Below are 18,975 nucleotides of genomic sequence, written 5' to 3'. Positions count from 1 at the left end.
GCCAGCCTTGCAAAGTGTTGGCTTCTTAAAACCTTCTCCCAGTTGTTTTTGTCTTTGGAAAACCTAAGTTACCAATCCCTGTTCTGCAGAAACATATGGTTGTCTTGAGGTGTTTTCTGTGCACCAGGATAGTGTCTCCTTCTGTGTTGGTCTCTCCATCCTGTGCCATCCCCAGAGAAACGTGTGGAGACCAACGTGCCTGCCCCTCTGTTCTCATAGCTGTGTCAGGTTGAGGCTTCAACCTAAACCAGGACTGACCCCAGAGAGCTTCTCCTCTTCTAGGCCTATCTACGTCTCTACCGTCCGGCCACAGTCAAAGCATATAGTAGTGATCCTGGACCACGGGGCTTCCGTCACAGACACCCAGCTTCAGATCGCCAAGGACGCTGCCCAGGTCATCCTCAGCGCCATCGACGAACATGATAAGGTGACCATGATCCCAGTGGCCTCCGCCCCCTGCCCCATGGCTTTGAGTCTTTCCTGAATACCTTTTTTAAAGTACTTTCTGTTTTATGATACATATCTTTAAGTCCATCCTTAAGAATGACTTTGAGAAAAGAGAGTGGTTTAGTTTTTATTCTAGTGTTTGAGGAAACAGCTGCCAACACTGGTTCCAAATCTCTTCTTAAAACCACCCCCACCAAATTGAGTCTTGCATTTCCTTTGTGGCTCCTGTTAAGACTTCTAATTAGCTGTGACTTTCACAGTGGAAATTATATTAAGGAGGAACAGGGCGAAGGCTTGGACATTGGTGGATGGCTGGACTTTATCTCAAAATTGATGGAAGGAAAGGAGACAAGAAGGCTGCTAGAGGTTTACCAATCTCCAGGACACCTCAAAGATAGGTGTGTTTACAGCTAGCAATGATCTGTTGCCCTTAGACATTTTCTGCTGCATCATTTTGACTTTTCCAGCTCCTAAGGTTTTTTTACTCACTAATCTAGTTGCTTAAAACATACACCCTATGCCTTTACCCTCACTTCCAGTTGGAAAATCAAAACTGTTAGTACTTGCCAAAATTTTTCTCTGTGTGAAATACTGTTTTTAATGTTTAGATGAACACCATACTGCTGACTTCATTTTGGAACAAAAACCAAACTCTGGAGTCCCTATCCTTTACCAGTCCTTACCTAATCATCTTCAAATTTAATAGATTTATGCCTCCAGGCATTTGTTTTTAAACTCTCCAAAACTGTTGTGTAGAACTTCTCACTCCTTGGGCTCTTCCAAAACGTAAAAAAGCCTTTCCCTGGCAGGATAACAAGTTTTTTTTGTTTTCCCCCCTCCAGATCTCTGTGCTGACTGTGGCAGACACCGTCAGGACCTGCTCGCTGGACCAGTGCTATAAGACCTTCCTGTCTCCAGCCACCAGTGAGACCAAAAGGAAAATGTCCACCTTTGTTAGCAGCGTCAAGTCTTTGGACAGCCCTACCCAGCACGCGGTGGGGTTCCAAAAGGCATTCCAGCTGATTCGAAGCACAAACAATAACACCAAGTTCCAAGCAAGTAAGTGCATTTGCTCAGAGGACTCATAAACTAATAGATACAGGATGGCAATAGAAATAATACTGTGAATTGATCACACAACTATGTCTAGAGGTATTTTTTTTCTAAATTGACGGGATGAAATGTTCTTGTGCTGTCATAATGGTCATCTCATACTAGGATCTTACCAGATTTGATCTCATCTTTTCCAATCAAAGGTACTCCATCTGCATGATTTCCTCACTCACGGAGCCTCTTCTTCCTGCCCTTTATTAAGAACATACTCCCATTTATTTCCTAGGGGAATGCCCACATCCTTTTTAATGCTAATTGTTAGCCTTGCCTCCTCAGTGACTTTGAGGGGATGTCTGCTTGTACGCATCTGTGCAGAAATGGGCAGCCGGAATTCTTGCCTTGATCCTTCCTCCTCCTAACCAGCTGTCATGTAGATGAGCACAGCCCTTCAAATGCACAAAGGCACCCTAATTTAATTTTCATGTATTAAAGAAGATCTGGAATTAGGATGCCTGCTAAAGTAAAGGGAAGGAAATTTGAAATAAGACACATGCTTTGAAACCGCTGAAAGGAATCTATGTCATTTTCTCTTTTATATTCGAAAATCTGTCTGCAGGTTTTTTTTTTTTAATGAATGTATCCTATTGAGATAAATTTAAAGCATATATTTTCAGGCTCATTAGTGTGTCTGCATTAAAACTAAGATAACATTGAGAAGTACACAGCTCAGTGCCTGGCACATGGTGGGCCCTTGAAAGATGGAAGCTGCTGTAATTATTACAACTAATGATGGTGGAGGGCGAATCAGTTTGATGGTTCTGTGTGTTGTTATCTCACAGTTTATTATTATTATCTCAGTTTCCCTGGGTCAGGAGTCCTGTATTACTGAGCCTCTCCCCTGTCAGGATCACACAAGGCTGCAGTCTAGGTATAAGCCAGGTCTGTGGTCTCATCTGACGTTCAGAGTCCTCTTCCAAGCTCAGCGGCTGGCAGAATTCATTTTTGGCAATTGTAAAACTCAGAGATAGCATCTTTTCTTCAAGCCCCTGACTTTGGGGAAGGCTTGGACCCTCTTTAAAGGGTACGTCTGATCTAATAGGGCTCACTCTCCCTTTTGATTTAAGTAGGTTACTCGCCGTTGTGATTAACTTATTAGAGACCTTAACTGCATCTGCAGAATCTCTTCATCTTTGCCGTATATGTCCCAGGAATGATATCCATCATCTTTGCCATATTCATATGGTCAGAAGCAAATTACTGCTCATGTCCACACTCACGAGGTGTGTGGGTCACTGGGGTCATCTTAGAATTTTGCCCACCAGCCTCGGCAAACACCAGCTATCCACAAACCGGTATTCCAGGATGGCTGAGGGTAAAGTTGTGCACAATTCAGTAAGACCAAAGGATAAGGCTGACCTCTCAAGTATTCCAGACAGATTGGCTAGTTGGTCATTTACCAGCTGCCAGCTGCTTGTCAGCATTCCTCACCAGATGTGCTCTGTCTGCTTGATTCTTCAGTCATCAAACCATCGTTAGAGATTAAGTCCAAATTTGATTATTACACTGTTTAAGTAATGGAGAGAAATGTTAGACTGGCAGCGGCCAGGCAGTGAGCGGCAGTCCTGCGAGCATGAGGATTGTTTGGGGAGTGCAGTGAGCTGGAGGGCGCGTGCTCTGTCAGGAAGGCTGCGGATCGTCTGTCCAGCCTCATTGCCTTGCAGGAATACCTGTCCAGTGTTGCCAGATCTTCTGATTTAAGAGAAGCCAGAAATTTTTATGTGAAATCCCTTGATTTTCAAATGTTGACATTTCTTCCAGCTTTAAAACTGTGACTAGAGACCTCATTAAACCTCTTCTTACAAACCCACCTGTGCTGCACACTCGCAGAAGGCCGCTTTGAGGGAAAACATTTCTCTAGCTTTTGGGTGTTTTCTTAATGTTGGTGAGCGAAAATGTGGTAAGAAGAGTGACCATCAGAGGCTTGGACAAATTTTGATGGCATGGGTTTTTAAATGCTCAGGACAGTCATTTTTAGTCCGCGTGAGATGCTTTTAAAGTTTAACTCACCAGCTTCCACTTCACAGCTTCTACTAGCAGATCAGAGGAAAAAGAATCCAAATTAGATTGCATAAAAGAAAACACTCCAGGAATTAGCATTACCCAGTTTATTAAGGAGAGGCTTGAGGTGCTCTCGATGTAGTATAGTAGTTAAGTGTGTGGGTTTTGAATTTCAATCAATGTGGGTTCGAATTCCTACTCTGAAATTTTTCTAAACTTGTAAACTTGTGTAAATTATTTGATTTCTCCAGGCCTCGTTTCCTCATCTGCAAACTGGGGGTGATAACAAGGTGCAGGGTCCCATCATGAATATTAAATAAACATTAACCGTAGTTATTATGATATTCAGTTTCCTACAAGACTTCTACCTCTGGCTAGAGGGGAGCAGACACCCCAGATGTTCTAAGTTGACTCCAAGCCCAAAGGTGTCCACGGACCGTTGGTGGCTTTGGCTACAGCGTTGTGAGGGGCCTGTGTACTCCTCTTAGGAGCTTGGACTCTAAATAAATCATTACTCATGTTCACGCCACAGGCAATTATTTAGCATCTATTGTGCACCTGGTGCTGTTTGAAAGGCCATGAGGGGGGGATTATTCCAACGAGTAAGACCTACCCTGTAGGGTTATTGTAAGGACTAGTCTGCGCATGGAAGTAAAGTGTCTGTGCCACGCTGGTGGCCATATGAATAAAAGCCACATGGCATAAATCGTGGTGGCTTTGTACTGATTTGCTTTGTACTAATCAGAAAATCTGAAACTTCTATCCAATGCTGACTCTCTTTCAGTCCCATGGTAGATCTATAACTGATGGCATCAGCACATTTGGGTTGTTTGTTCTGGCTTTGCTTGGAGGGGCAACTGGTTGAGGGGTCATTTTGTAGCAGAAGGAATAAGATGGTTAGGAGTGGGGATCTAACGGTGTGGGCGAAGCCCAAATTTGAGTTGTTCTTCCCTCTTTGTTAATTGACCCCAAGGTACGCTGGTGGCTTAGATGGGGACTTGTGAAATGAAGAGTGTTGTATTTTCTTCCAGGTATATGCTATGTCTTTGCTCTGCCCTCAAGTCCCTATAATTACTCATCCCTAACATTATGAATCACAAGGCTTAACATCCCCATGAGCGGCTAGAGAAGGAATAGCCTAGTAAGTAAAAATAATAATAATAATAATAATAAATCAGACCGAATTTGGCAGGTCTGATATATAAAAATAAAAAAAAAATTCAATTTTGCCTAAGGATAGGACAGGATTAGAGTCGGGGGCTGGGCAGAGATGATGAGGATGCTTACAAAGTGTATGTCTTATTTTGGGGGTGGAAAGAAAATACACTCAGCAGCTGAAGGAATCGCAGGCTGCAAACCTTCTGGCTGTCCAGTCATGCGCCTGTGCCTGAAGCCAGCTCTCAGTGACAGTGTATTTAATCCAGAGTCAGAAAGCTAAGTAAGAAAACTCAAAGGGTTCATTTTAGGTCAGTCTTACAGGTATCCAGGAATTTATCACACCCGGTGCCTTTGCCCTGGATGATGGTTTGTCTCATACTTTAGATCAGCTTCATCGTGTATCTGTATTCCACCTACTAGGGAGTCAAGTAGTAGTTTTTTTCCCAGTCTGAAGCTAAAGTGAGCTATTTAGCAGCCAAGAAAAATAATTTACAGGAGTATATTTCCAGCATTGGAAAAAGATTGACACCTAATTTAAGACAGAGATATTGCCTAGCTTATGATTATTTTTTGGGTCAGTTTTCACTTCCTAATTTCTGTTGAATAAATATGCAAATTAGATTTGCAGTTAGTATTTATTAGAGAATTATTCAAGCATCAAAATTGACTTTTAAGACTTGCTTGTATATTAAGTCTTAGTAATTAACTGTTCAATGCTGCATCTAAAGGATGCTTCAGCGTCTAAAATGGAAATTTACAAGTGGAAGAAAATTTAGTCATTGTATCCTCATCATTGTTAGGATAATTTTTAAAAGGATAACTGTATTCGTTATCTATTCCTGGATAACAAATTACCCAACACTCAGTGGCTTAAGACAATAAACATTTATTGTTTTAGTATCTGTAGATCAGGAATCTGGGCACAGCATGGTTGGGTGCCTCTGGCTACAGGTGTCCCACGAGGTTGCAGTCAAAGTGTTGTCCAGAGCCGCTGTCATCTCAAAGTTCAACTTGGAAAGATCAGCTTCCAAGTTCACTGACACGCTTGGTGGTGGACTCCATTCTAAGGGCCTCCATCCTTGCCTCTCATAGGCCAGTTCACCATGTGCTCTCTGGCTTCCCTGAGACAGAGCACACAAGGTGGAAGCCACTGTGTTTCTCTAATTTAATCCATCTCTTGACTCCCCATGACTGCTGCTGCATTCTGTCACAATAAGCATATACCATATCAATAATTATTTCTCAGTAAAAAGGCAAACTTCTGTGCAGGATGTCTTAAAAATGTATATTGATTGAGAACCTCAGATTAGAAAGACAATATAAAGGTCCAGCTCGCTAACTTACCCCCTTCCGTTAAAGCTGTCATTCAGCCTCTGCATCTTTACTGTTAGGAAATGCACCACTTTTATTTTTTATTAAATCCTCTTGAAAGGAGTTTTTCACACTGAGCTAAAATGACTTAGCTGCTCTGCCCATTCACTGTAGTTGGCGCATAGTTTTACTCTGGAGTCATAGGTGCTGCTTCAGGCCAAGACAGGGGTTTTGTTTTTGTTTTGTGTTTGTGTTGAGGTTTCTTTTCTCTTTTATCATCTATTTACCATCACCCTTTTGCTTTCACTCTTAAATTAGCCAATTAGTCCTCACAGCGCCCCTGTGATATAAATGCTGTCATTATCCCAGTTTTGTTGTAGGTAAGGAAGTCTAGGTGTAGAAGGGTTAAGAAATCTACCTAAAGTCACCCACAGCTTGAAAGCACAGCTGAGATATGAACTCAGGCAGCCTGGCTCCTGTGTCCATGTTTTTACTGCTCTCCTGCATTGATGAGTTTTAAAAATAAATGTTTGGGGAGCTACTTGGTATAGAGACAGATAACCCTGTGTGTCTCTGGAAGAACCATCATTTTGCAGCCTAGTCCCCACCCCCCAAATGTATGTTCCTGGTGAAGACCCTGAGTCACTGAGAAAAGGATAAATCAAGGTTCTGAGCCCTCCATTCCAGAAGGCAGGAGGGATGTCCGTTTGGATGGCTAAACTGCCACAGCCGTGGATGGCTGAAGGAACCACCTTCTTACCTAGTAAACTCATTAGGAACATCCCCTTACCTGACGCTGGGTCAGTGAGGACCCGGGGCCCACCTGGGGCAGGATGGAAGAGGAGCAGAGGCAAGGAGATGAGAGCCCCGGCATCAGGTGGGCAGGTGTGGGGACCGGGCAGGTCCTCAAGGCTGTGGGGTCCGGGGGAGGTGGGAGAGGAGCTGAACTGCTGCCGCTGGCCTGGCTCCGATGCAACGTTCAGTTTGTATGTGTTTGTTTAGATACAGACATGGTCATAATTTACCTGTCAGCCGGTATCACATCAAAGGACTCTTCAGAGGAAGATAAAAAGGCGACTCTCCGTGTCATCAATGAAGAAAATAGCTTTCTCAACAACTCCGTAATGATTCTCACCTACGCCCTCATGAATGGTAGGTAGTGTTTGGAGATTCTTTTTCTTTCGGATGAAAGTTCTAAGTGCATGCTGCTTTCAAAAAAAAAATAAATAAATAAGGAACCATCACAGTGTGCTTTGATGAGGGTGTAAGACGCAGATTCCTCCCCAAGCCCGTCTTCTCTCCCTTGTGTGGATAACTCAGGTCGTGTGTTGGGACGTCCCTTTCCCCTTGTCTTGCTCTCCAGCCAAGCACTCATTTCCAAGCCTTCTCCAGGTATGAGGTCTTGCACAGGGTTCTGTACAGCTCCCCCCCTTTTTTCCCCCGTTCTCCTTTATTTTATTGGATTTTGAGCCTGCATGGAGGTTATTAACCTATCTCATGGATTTAAGCTGCAGGAAACCAAAGTACTGACCTAGATTCTCTGTATAAACAAGCCCATGACTATCACATTTTCCTGCGGAGTCACCACCAGAAGCCTCTCTGGCCGCTCTCTCCGCCTCCCCATCCTCAGCTGTGTCAGGGAGCTAGGAGCGATCTACTGGACAGGCTTGTTGAAGACTGGCCCCCACATACAGGGAACACCCAGGACAAAGCCGGGCATGTGCTAGGTGCTCATTAAAGTTGATTCTGTCACTGTGAAATCAGACAGTATGTGAGACGGTTTAGTAAACTGCCAAATCTGAGAAAAGACTCAATAGTTTTCCTTCCAGAATTTAACCATCCTCAATCTGATGACAGCCCAGTTTTCTAGCCTCTGCCCACCTGTTAATGCACAGCAATCTGTCCTCTTCCTCTCTGGGCCCCTGTCCTCAGTGTTCAAGGTGCCCTCATCCCCTTGTTAAGAGACCATGTCTTGATCCAGCAGCCCTTCCCACCTGTGGTCTTTTGTTTCCCCCACCCACTTCCAGACTTCCATGTAGAACCATGTGGCTTTAGGGACACTGGTTCTCATATTTTAACGGGATAAAGATTACTTGGAGACTAATTTTTTAATGCAGACTCCCAGGCAGTGTCTACAGATTTGTATTCAGACCCTCTTAGATGGGGCCCAGGACTCTGTGTTTTGGCCAGCATGACCGTTTTCCAGATACTTTGTGGGCTGCATACACGTGGAAGAACACAGGGGCTGGTGCCTAGAGGTTCTCTGTTTCAGTCTCCATTTGCTAGCTGTATGGCTCATGGCAAGTGGCTTAATCTCTTGAGGGCCTCAGTTTTACCTGTAAAGTGGAAATAACAAAATGTGCATGAAGCTGCAGTGATAATAAACACAGAAGATGTGCTGAGAGTTCCTCACACAGTACCTGATCAATAAAAGGTCCTCAGTGCCAGTGGGAGGAGTGAATGGAAAGACTGTGTGATTTCCCGTCTCAGACAGCACAGCCCAGAGGTGGGGGTGCTTCTCTCCTGCTCTGGTCCTGATCTGGGGCCAGCTCTCCGTTCCAGAGTCCCTGTCCCCCTCCCACATGCTGTGCTTACTCCTCTTCTGTGCATCCCGCATCACACCGTGGTGACGCACTCACATCTGCGCTCCCCTCCTTCTCCCACCACTTCCCCCGAGAATGGGAGCCTCTCTAATGTGAACCATGTCTTGGTTTTCTCTCTACTCTGAGCAATAAGCACAGCCAGGGTCGGGGGACTTGGTCTGTTTTTGCCTGGGATACATACCCTGTTCTCTCTGGGTACCTGTTGTTCTTTCTGCTTACAGTTTAGCTTGTTTCATTTGAGAGGGAGGGAGGGAGAAGGAGACAGTAAAGGTGGAATAAAATTCATTGAGCACCTACCAGATGCACCATAGTGCACTGAGGTTTTAGAGCTGTATTATACAACATCTCTGTCTCCAAGATGCCTTTAATCCACTGAGGAAGACAGACAAGGCAAGTGGATTAAATGCAAGAGGACAGGAGTAAGGAAACAGAGAAGGAAGTGATCACTTCTTGTCCGTTCAATTTGAAGGTCTACCCAGGCAGATACTGAGTAAAGAAATTCTCCTGCTGTCATCCATCCCTTCAGTGATCCTAGGTCTTTCCACAAGTATCTTGTGCACCTGCTGTGCCCCTGATAATTCCATTCTTTAAGACTTTAGGTTACTTCTCTCTAACCACTCTCATCTTTTCTCTTTCTCCCCTTAATCTAGCCAGACACACATCGTCACCACAAGTGCTCCTCCTCTCTAAGAGGGATCTCTGAACATTGTTCCCGGAGGTTGACACACTCCCTCACTCTATCAGTCAGGGCTCAGAGAAGGAAGCAGAGCCATTGTGAAAATTTCAGTATAACAAACTTGTTATTAGAATAAATGGTGTGGATGAAAATTGGTGTAGCCACTATCGAAAACAGTGTGAAGTTTCCCTTGAAAACTAAAAATAGACATACCATATGATCTAGCAATCCCACTCCTAGGCTTATATCCAGAAAAGACAAAAACTCTAATTTGAACAGACACATGCACCCCAGTGTTCATAGCAACACTACTGACAATAGCCAACACATGGAAACAACCCAGGTGCCCATCTACAGATGATTGGCCTTAGATATGGTATGTTCATATGTATACAAAGTGGAATATTACTCGGCCATAAAAAGGGAAATATTGCCATATGCAGCAATATGGATGGACCTAGAGGATATCATACTAAGTGAAGTAAACCAGAAAAGAAAAATATTATATGATATCACTTATATATGAAATCTAAAAAATAAGACAAATGAACTATATACAAAACAAACAGGCTTACAGACATAGAAAACAAACTTATGGTTACCAAAGGGGAAGTGGGGAAGGGATAAATTAGTATGAGATTAACAAACTACTATACATAAAATAGACAAGCAAGAAGGATTTATTATAATAACACAGGAAACTATATTCAGTATCTTGTCATAATGGAAAATATAATGGAAAATAATCTGAAAAAGATATCTATAACTGGATCATTTTGCTATATACCTGAAACTAATGCAATATTGTAAATTAACAATATTTCAATTAAGAAAAAATAAGCATGTACACAAAGCATGTACACAATTGTGGGGAAAACTGGAAGAGTAAAGATGCAGAAAGAGGAGTTGACAACTCAGTTTATTAACCAGCTATGGTCTGGGTAGACAAGTTGGAGCTTGCAGGGATGTCTGGAAGCTGGCAACACTGAAGACCACTTAGGAGGTCTGGTGCAGAAGTCTGTGAGAGGTTGTTGGCTCTTCCTGGCTGCTAACCCTGTGAATTCTCAGTGAAGCATCTGGAGTGGACCTGGGGTTGCCCTTGTTGAGTAAGCCAGCAGGTGGGAAAGGGAACTGAACACAAATCAGAAGAGTGGGATGAACTGGAACATTCTGGTCCTTCATGTCTGTCTCTTAACATCTCTCACTTAACCTCTCAAATCTTACAACACTTCACTTTTGGCCACCTTTGACCTGGAAGCATTGCAAAAAGTGAGATTCTGGGAAATGTGTCCAGCATCACCATGTTGATGATAGAATAATCCAGTCTGCCACCCCTTTTTAACGTTTCACAATGGAGTAACATAAAATACTGGATCTTTGATATCTTTCATCCCACACTGTTCTTCTTTGTCTAGTAGGTGTTCTGTTTGTTACTTTTCTTTTACGTTTTGAGAGAGCCAAACAGTACATGACAAAGAAAGGAAATGTATTTAATGCACTGAGTTGTCTCCTTTTATCACTCACCTCTTTGAGCTTCTTTAAGGTAGAAGATCAGGGATCAGTCGCATCTTTTGTGTTGTCTTTTACTCTGGAGTATACCACTCACTCACTTCTCATCTCAACTCTCTGTCAGACAAAGGCGACAATAATCTGGCTCTGACGTTACTTTTAGCATTGCTTGAGTGGAGCAAATTCCAAATTATCTAAATAAAATCTGTTAAGAAAAAAAATTACATCCATTAGATCCTGGGATGACTTTAGAAATGGACTTCCAAGGTGGAAGTGTGTACACTTCCAATTTAGAAATGATAAAGTCCCGTAAGGTAGGTGATCCGTGAACTCTTCAGATTTTTTTTTTTAATGACTAAACAGTTCAAGAACATGAAGCAAAACTTTTTAAAAACTCATCAGTAGAATCTCAGTAGTGACTGAAATCATTTGAATTTGTTTACAGTGGTACCCATATGGGATCAGTTACTAATCCTTTTGACTGAGTTCCAACAATAGCAAACCAAAATTTTAAAAAGGGTTTATTAGATTTATTTCTGTGCTATAGGTTACAGATGTTGTAGGACAGTACATCCCAGTCTGCCTAAATCTTTTACAAAGATTTTTAAACTCTCTAAACATAAAAAATATATGTTGAGTAAATCAAACCCAGTATTATCCTAACAACATAAAGCATGAAAACATTTGTAATTAAAATGAGCTTAAAGAAACAGGGTTTGGAGGCATCACTAAATACAATCCATAATTCTTTCATTTAGTTGCATGAGAATTTGGCAAGTATTTAATAGGCAAAGAGGTAAGAAATGAAATGGTAAACCTCTGTCCTTTAAAGCTCCTACAACTTCATCTACTAATTTAAATTAAATGCAGGCTTGTTAATCATTACTTTTGCTTCCAAATATTAAAGGCAGAAAAGCAATTTAAATTTTATAATTAACCTTCTAGGGAAGAGCATCCTTGCTGAATAGGGCGCTTTTATATTTACTCATGTGTTTTTCATCATTGCCTTTTGAAGACTCCCTTTGCCCTCTTGAGTGTCTGAGGAAAGGTGGAGCCTCAGGCTTTGTGCCTCAGCAGGAACTGGTATCTGCGTCCCGAGTCCAGGTTGTCTCTGCAGAGACCCCTTTGGCATTGTTAAGACGTCATCTAGACCTTTGTTGGATCTAAATGGCAAAGTTATTTTATCGACACACACCATTTTGTTTCACCCTGTCTTCCCTGGGCTTTCTGTTTCAGACGGGGTGACTGGTTTGAAAGAGCTGGCTTTCCTGAGAGACCTGGCTGAGCAGAACTCGGGGAAGTACGGCGTGCTGGAGCGGGCGGCCGTGCCGGTGATTAAGGGCAGCATGATGGTGCTGAACCAGTTGAGTAACTTGGAGACCACGGTTGGCAGGTTCTACACCAACCTGCCCAACCGGATGATTGATGAAGCTGTCTTCAGCCTCCCTTTCTCTGACGAGATGGGGGATGGTAAGTTTGGAGAAAAGTTCCTACTAAAGGAAGGGGAAAAGCAATGGACATACGTCTGACAGTAACTTTTAAATGTCGTTCGCTATTCGCCATGTGAGCTCTAAGGGGGTCTGGACAGGCACGGGAGTGGACATGCCTTTCCCCGGTCAGAGCGTGGTGCAGCCAGCCCCCTGTCATTTACCTGGTGGCACTGTATCCCCAGCCCTGTTTCTTCCTCATTGTCCCAGCCTCGGTCGACACAATGGGTTTATCTACTTGGGAAGCTTTGTGAGGATTCCCCAATATCTAAAAGTTAGTAAATTGGAACTAAAGAGTAATTTTGTGGAGCAGTGGTAAATAAATAAATAAGGTGCTTAGGATTCAGCCTCGAAGGCAAAGCAATACGATGTAGTCAAACAAATACGGGCTTGGTATTGACAGGATTTCAGATCCCGCTCTACCACTTAAGTTGTTATCCTTGCTAATTTATTTAATCTCATTAATTCACATTTGGTCACCTGTTAAAATGACATCTTTTATGTAACAAATATTTCAGTTACCAGGATTATAAGACCTATTAGAGCCCAGCCTACCTCTCAATGATAATGACTGCCCTTGCTTAATTTATTGATTATTTTATCCTTGTTATTGTTACTATCATCATCATCCTCATGTCACAAGTTACCCATAATATGATAGTGGGTAGAGTGTTTAACCCTCACCTAATTAAATTTTTTTGGTCTTTAAATGGGAGAGGGAATGTTTCCCTCATAGCAGTTGAGAAGATGAAATGCCCTGGTGTCTGTAAAGCATCTCCAACAACGCCTGGCCAACAGTGTGTGCTCAGCAAAAACACAACCTTTTTTTTTTTTTCCTCCTCATCTTGCCTATCTTTTCCCCTCACATCCTTCCCTCTCTTCTTTCTTGATAGAAAAAATTGAAGAGGCAGCTAATTACTAGGCAGACAGCATCACCGTATGAGGTCTTGCTTTTGTGTTCCATTAACTAGGAACTCTCAGAAATAGATACTCAGAGAAACGTCATGTGTGAAAGATAACAAGCCTTACAGAGACTACGTTTTCTAGAAATTAGGTAAACATGTTCTTACTGTAAGGAAGAAACATGGTAGCTACTGCTACACCTCAGTTTTTTTTTTTATTCCTTCCTGTTTCTGACAGAGCCCACAGGTGTGTATAGAATAGAAAAGTCCCACCTTTAGATAAGGCTATTTCCTTTCACAGGGAAATGTCAAGTCTTAAATGCGAGTGACCTGTTATGCGTTTAACCATCATGACTGCATGCCAGCCAAGCTCTGTCAGGCAGTGCTGGGTGAGACACATATCCCACCCTCAACAAGCATTCAGGTCTGATAAGACAAAGACGGTTAAATGAATCATGATAATTCTGTGTGGAAGGAACAGAGACAGGTGTAGAAGCTGAGTCCTATACAAGCACCAAGGATTATGCCATCAAATTCTGTTCCTGTTAGCTGTGTCAGGTAGAGTAGAACCCTTTCTGAAATTTACTCTGCAAGTCAGAAAGCTACCGTGAATGCTTTAAATCAAATTATGTGCAAATCTTTGGTTCCCTGTTGGCTGATGTGTTCCAAAGTTTAGTCCTCCGGGCCCGATTTATGACTCCTGTGCAGTGGATTTCAGATAGGTTTACTGGTCTGTCGCATTCCCCTACTAGCGTGTGTCATTTTCATCTTCACATCTTCAGTCCCTAGAATTATTGGGTGACGACCCCTTTAACTCCATGACAAGAGGACGGGGCACCTAGGGAAACTTGTGTTTACCTGGCTCTAATTCAAAACCTCTGCAGATTAAAATATCAGTTACTGTACGTATTTATTTTACAATGCAAGTCTGTGTGCTTTAGGTTAAAGTAGGGAGGGCATTTGGGGGTTTCATTAAGTGTGGCAAGAGCTTAGCATATTTTATTTGCCACAATAGGATAATTGAAAAGTAAGACTATGTTTCTTTTATCAGGTTTGCTCTCTGTATACAGTGGAGAATAGAAATTTGAAGTGAGCGTGTGGTCTCTAGAGTATGTCTGCTGTACTTTACTGCTCTCTGAAAATGGCTTTAATCTTAGGCTGAAGCCCAGGGGAGTGTGGCGCGTGGACTACGACCTCTGTCTCCCTGCTGGCCCTCGCACTGCTGGTGCCGCCACTTATGACCCCTTCGTCCAGAGACACCTGGGCAGAAACCTCCTCCGAGAGGCATTTTGAAAACCTTCTTAAAAACCTATTATCTTTAAATGCTTTAAAACTGATAGATAGCATTCTAAATGTTGACTGCTTAAAGAATGCTTCTGAAACGATTATAGCCACCCATTGTATAACTTTCCTTTTTTCCTGTCTTACTGAGAAATAATTGACATACAATGTGGCATTAATGGTGGGTGTACAACGTAATGATTTGATACATGTATATGTTGCAAGATAATTACCACAATCAGCTTAGTTAACACCTATCGCCTCACAAGTTTTTTTCTTGTGTTGAGAACTTTTAAGATCTACTCTTTTTGCAACTTGCAAATACGCAATCCTGTGTTCTTAATTGTAGCCCCTGTACCGCACATTACATCCCCAGAGCTTACTTATCCTATAACCGGGCGTAATGTTTCACAGAGTTTTTCAGTGTTGTATCCGCTTCTTCCTCCACCAGTGATGCACCAGTGATGCATTCAATTGGCCTTTGCAGTCACAGCAGCTCAGTAATACTTTGAGTTTACATCAAACACGGTGTCTCTGTAGAAGTTCTTCAAGATTATCCAAATTCCTTTCCTAGGTGTTGATAGAAGAATGGCTTTCTGATACGCCGCTAAGGCATGAATGTGTCATCAAGCACCGGAAAGTACAAGAGCAAGCTGGAGAGAAGTTATCCATCTTTTTGTTTTGAGTTGTACTTAGAGCCGTAGGACGGCAGAATCTAGGGTCCTAGAGATCACTTTGTCTCAGCTCCCCCTCTGATACAGGAAGAGACGCACTGGGAGAGGTGGCAGCAGAACCAGGAGAGCCCAGCCGTTCTGATGCCTGGGCTGTACGCTGACCACCATTCCTGCCCTCTCCTTCTGAACGTTCCCCTAATTGTCCTATTGTTGTTGTATGGCTTAAGAGCTCAGAAGGGTTTTTACATTTTCAAAGCTTTGTTTAAAAAAAGAAACAAAAAAAGTGTATGCAACAGAAACTTTTTGGCTCACAAAGCCTAAAATATTTCCTGACCCTTTACATACAAATGCCGAACTCCCAGCCCAAGTGACTAGAAATACATTCCTTTGAAAACTTAGTGACTCCTTTACCTACTCAGAGTTCTAAGTGGTCAGGTAATAAGATTCTGTACCTTTCTAGGTGGTTTTTTTTTTTCCGTCATCTTCCTGTTTCCAATAAAATGCATTAATATGTTAATAAACTGTAATACCTTATAAGCTTTTCTTTATCCATAAGCTCTTTCATTGAATGACCCCTAGAAATTAGTAAGGCAGTTACTACTGTGTCCTTTAAATAGACATGAAAATCAAGGCTCAGAGTTATGTCTAGTGTCATATAAATGATACACAAGGGATATAGTAGGGCTAGAACCCGGAATTTGGAGATTCCTCGTCCAGCGGTCTTTCAGACGCAGCGGGGCCTTCCTCACTTCGGGAGGTAGAATGATGCATTAAGTGCCACTGACGTTTTACACTGATCTGGAATGTCATATCCTGTTAGGTGAAAAAATTGTGGAGAATGTGCAGCTTGCTTCCATTTACGTTAACTAAGATATCTGAATCCCCAAAGGACTCCGTGTTCCTTGCGGTCTAACTCACTTAATGCTGTCTGCAAAGGTGGGGCTTGGTGACAGAGTCACAAGGGAAACCTTTCTTCAGCACGGAACTGAGATGGGGGATCCTGGCCTTCAGGATTCACTCAAGCACACAGCACAGTGCTTAGTCTTTGTTCAGTGCCTTCTCTGCTAGCCTTTGAATTGTTTTGTTTGTTTTTTGAATTGTTTTCATTTTTAACTCCTAGGTCTGATAATGACCGTGAGTAAACCCTGTTATTTTGGAAACCTCCTTCTGGGAATTGTAGGTGTGGATGTGAACCTGGCTTACATCCTTGAAGATGTGACGTATTACCAAGACTCTTTGGCTTCCTACACTTTTCTCATAGATGACAAAGGTAACCTGCTAAAAATTAATCATAGGAAAGAACGATTTCCTCAACAGCCTGAAGAAAAGCATCTGTAGCTATTCTGATACTAACAAATAAAGTAGGGAAGTGAGAGTTTTTATAGAAAAACAGTGTGACTGGAGCTACTCATTTCTCATAGAACACTGTAAAGATGGCAGAATGAACCTGAAAATCAGGCATTTGTTTCTGTGTTGTGTTGAGAAGTAGGTAACAGTTATTTTGTAACATCAGAAAATTAGACTTGACAGTTGAGTTACACATCGAATGTGATTCTTTGGTGGTTTGGGGGGGTGGGTTTTGGTCTGTCTGTCTTTTTTTTTTTTTTTTTTTTTTTTTGTCTCTATTGTTATCTTTAGATTTACTGGCATTAAGGTTTACGTGATAGATTAGAACATTTTATAAAATGAAAACCAAATGACCAATACCTCCAAAATATTCTTAATTAGACAAATGTCTGATAATTTAAGACATCTTTCTACACTTCCAGAGTTTTATGCAAGAACACATAAAACAAACTGAATTTTTATTAGACTGGAGAGTTACAGACTGAGAAGTTGAGTGTTGGGCAGTCATCCCAGAGTATCCCACATTTCAAACCCATGATGGGCACTTTTATTAGAATCAGTACTTCCTACATGTTTCCCATAGCATGTGTTTCTGTTTTCTTATTTCAGGGTATACCCTTATGCACCCATCTCTTACCAGGCCATATTTACTGTCAGAACCCCCCCTTCATACTGACATCATTCACTATGAAAATATCCCAAAATTTGAGTTGGTTCGGCAAAATATCCTAAGGTAAGGAAAAGGTGAGGGTGGTCATGTTTTGTTTTTCTCTGAGAGTAGGACCCATTAAGTCAAATATGAGTGTTTATAATAGAATAGAAAACAAGAGTATATAGATTATTTTAATGCTATCAAAATTATACTCAGTAATTTTTCTCCAAGAATAGTAGCCAAAATTTTGTTTACTTTGTGAAATAGGTAAGGTTCTCTTAAAAACTATTATTTCGGGGAAATGTCTTGTAAATCAAATTCTTGTGTTCACATGGCCTTTAATTGTAAAAATCAAATCTATCTTATCTCATTTAAAAAAAAAAATTTGCCAGTTATACCAAATTGAAAAACGTTGGCAAAAGAAAAGGTTAAGTCGAGGACCAGCTCTACAGCGTGCCAGAAAAACCACTTGGCAAAGTGGTGTCCATTCCAAGTTGACAGCGCAATCATACAACATTTTCTCTCAAAATAAGGAACAGATTGGATTTTTTCCAACCGTGATACATTATTTTGGCAGATGGTAACCTATGGAGAAACAGGTCTTTGTGCTCATTGGTTGTAAATTAATGACTGAGTGATTTGAGACAAGTTAGTCTCTGGAAAGAATTAGAATTGGGAGGAGGGTGCAGGGTAGAGAGTAAGGAATGTTTTCAGCGCAGAGCTGACATAATGCTTTTACAGAATTGAAAATCTCACATTATCTCTTTCAAAAGTGATGAGCGTCATTGCTTTTCAGAATCAGGAGGTGGTCACTGACTCGGAGCATCTTCCCTGCCTTTAATTAAGGGCTTCATTTTATCTTTTGCCTGAAGTATTTCATTCTGTTTGCCAACACAGCCTCCCTCTGGGCAGCCAGATTATCGCAGTCCCTGTGAACTCATCCCTGTCCTGGCACATAAACAAGCTGAGGGAAACTGGAAAGGAGGCCTACAACGTCAGCTACGCCTGGAAGATGGTGAGCGGGAGGAAGCCTCCTTTGCCTGCAGAGCTGCGGGGCTCTGACTTCTTCCTTACGTGGGAATTCTGGGGAACTTCAGTCCGACAGTGATACTAATCAGTGTTAAAGTGATTGGAAAAAGAGAAGCAATTCCACAGAAATTATTTTTTTTCCTTTTTTTGTTTATAAAACCAGTCATTGTTCATGATGAGTAAATCAAACCATATAAAAAAATATAAAGTGGAAAGTGAACTGTGTCCTTCCCCCTCCTGACTTGGACCTTCCATTTCTCAGAAATAACCACTTTGATCAAGTTCCAGAAAATTATTATTCACACACAGGCATGAATCTCTGTGTGTATGTGCGTGTGTGTGTGTACAGAACTTTAACGGCTCTGTAGTATTGCATTATATAGATGGACCAAATTTCTTTAAACAGTCCCCTATGAATACACATTTAGATTGTGTCCCGACATCACAAGCAGATTGACAGTTTAACCATAACTGTGGTACCCACTTCCGCTTTCTTTCACTAGCCTCGTTCAGATGCTAGGCCTCGAAGAGTCATAGAGAAATAGAATCTAACACACACTGTCCGCCTTACTTACGTCTTTGTCCTCCACTCCCTCGTCTAAGCATAGCATCACAATGCTATTATGGGGCCCTAAGTGCTGTAATTGACCAAAAGAAGAGTGGACTTGGATTTTTATCATCAAATATTAATCATGAAACTTAAAATGCAGTCGTACTTGAGATCCCCTTGGACAGCCATATCTGGTGTTTTGCCTGTCGTTGACTCCAAATGCATCTGTTTATTCATC

General features: G+C 41.9%; 1 protein-coding gene across 6 annotated transcripts in view; it reads left to right on the top strand.

Annotated features, from left to right (window-relative positions):
• The window catches only part of CACHD1 (cache domain containing 1), a 230,649-nt gene that overhangs the window by 145,168 nt on the left and 66,506 nt on the right, over positions 1-18,975 (top strand). For all 6 annotated transcript variants that reach the window (XR_012511191.1, XR_012511193.1, XR_012511192.1 and 3 more), the window contains exons 6-12: positions 283-427; positions 1,290-1,506; positions 7,030-7,179; positions 12,052-12,285; positions 16,280-16,429; positions 17,116-17,239; positions 18,056-18,173. Coding sequence is in view for 2 of the 6 variants with exons in the window: in XM_045512456.2 (XP_045368412.2) it covers positions 283-427; positions 1,290-1,506; positions 7,030-7,179; positions 12,052-12,285; positions 16,280-16,429; positions 17,116-17,239; positions 18,056-18,173 (1,138 nt within the window). In the remaining 4 variants the exon portion in view is untranslated. The remainder of the gene's footprint in view (positions 1-282; positions 428-1,289; positions 1,507-7,029; positions 7,180-12,051; positions 12,286-16,279; positions 16,430-17,115; positions 17,240-18,055; positions 18,174-18,975) is intronic.

The sequence above is a fragment of the Camelus bactrianus genome, chromosome 13, assembly GCF_048773025.1.
Source record: "Camelus bactrianus isolate YW-2024 breed Bactrian camel chromosome 13, ASM4877302v1, whole genome shotgun sequence".
In the NCBI taxonomy this organism is placed as follows: Eukaryota; Metazoa; Chordata; class Mammalia; order Artiodactyla; family Camelidae; genus Camelus; species Camelus bactrianus.
The sequence above is the reverse complement of the archived record's forward strand: the minus strand, read 5'-3'. Positions and strand labels throughout refer to the sequence as shown.